The sequence below is a fragment of the Triticum dicoccoides genome, chromosome 7A (assembly GCF_002162155.2).
Source record: "Triticum dicoccoides isolate Atlit2015 ecotype Zavitan chromosome 7A, WEW_v2.0, whole genome shotgun sequence".
NCBI lineage: Eukaryota > Viridiplantae > Streptophyta > Magnoliopsida > Poales > Poaceae > Triticum > Triticum dicoccoides.
The window spans coordinates 31,714,135-31,715,119 of NC_041392.1; the positions used below are offsets into that span (position 1 = coordinate 31,714,135).

Below are 985 nucleotides of genomic sequence, written 5' to 3' on the forward strand. Positions count from 1 at the left end.
ATAATGGCCTAAGTGTTTTGGAATTATTTGGACTTATCATTTCTCGGAAGAAAAGTAGTCGCGGTACCAATCTAGATATTTTCCAATCTTAGATATTTTCCAGAAAACGAGTGGACACGGCTTAGTCGATGGCAGGTGGCCGACTTCAGTTCATTTTTAAAAGGTGGCCGACTTCAAGACGCATGTGGCCACGGTTCTGTGTCCTGTCCCTAACGAGTCATCGCCTAATACACAATCCATCCACTGAGCAGCGGCGCACCTGCAGTTGATCCATCTCTATCCGACCGACACCACGTCCTTGTCGGCAAGCGAGTCAGCTGTTTCATCCACCTCTCGCATCCATGCGCGCGTCGCACGGCGACTAGTCCACATAACGTAATGGTCCGGCTATATAAACCATGCTGGAGCACCAGGGAAGGGGCAGCAAAGCAAGAAGAAGTAGCCAGATCCAAATCAATATACTTACGATATCGAGATGAATCACGCCAAGGAGAAGGTGAAGGACGCGGCGAGCGCGGCGAAGGCCAAGGCCAAGATCACGCAGGCCAAGGTGGCCGAGAAGACGGAGGCGGCCACGGCGAGGTCGCACGACGAGCGTGCGCTGGCGCACGAGCGGGGCAAGGCCAAGGTCGCCGCCGCCGAGGCCGAGCTGCACCAGGCCAAGGTGACCCACCGGGAGGAGGCCATGGAGCACCGCCTCCACAAGCGCGCCGGCACCGGGCACAAGCACGGCGCTGGCCACTGATGTGCATAAAGGAGCCGGACGGCCGGCCGCCGGCTAGAAAGATGTACCGTGCACGCATCGTTCATGCTAGCAAACCGGCCTGTACTGGTGTCCAACTCCTTTTCCATTTTTTTTACTCCGGGTCCAAATGTGTGTTCATTGACGTCGGGCTTAATTTGGAGTGGTGAGAGCTGCCTGCCCGCCCCATGTGCATATGTATGTATTTTCGCTTCTTGAATAATTAGTAACAGATTGACTTAA

The 985-nt window shown here is 54.8% G+C and overlaps 1 protein-coding gene across 1 annotated transcript; it reads left to right on the plus strand.

Annotated features, from left to right (window-relative positions):
* The first annotated feature begins 409 nt into the window (after positions 1–409).
* Positions 410–985, plus strand: LOC119330308 (late embryogenesis abundant protein 6-like). Its single transcript, XM_037603414.1, has one exon. It carries the CDS (start codon positions 476–478, stop codon positions 743–745), a length of 270 nt encoding a protein of 89 aa, XP_037459311.1. The 5' UTR covers positions 410–475; the 3' UTR covers positions 746–985.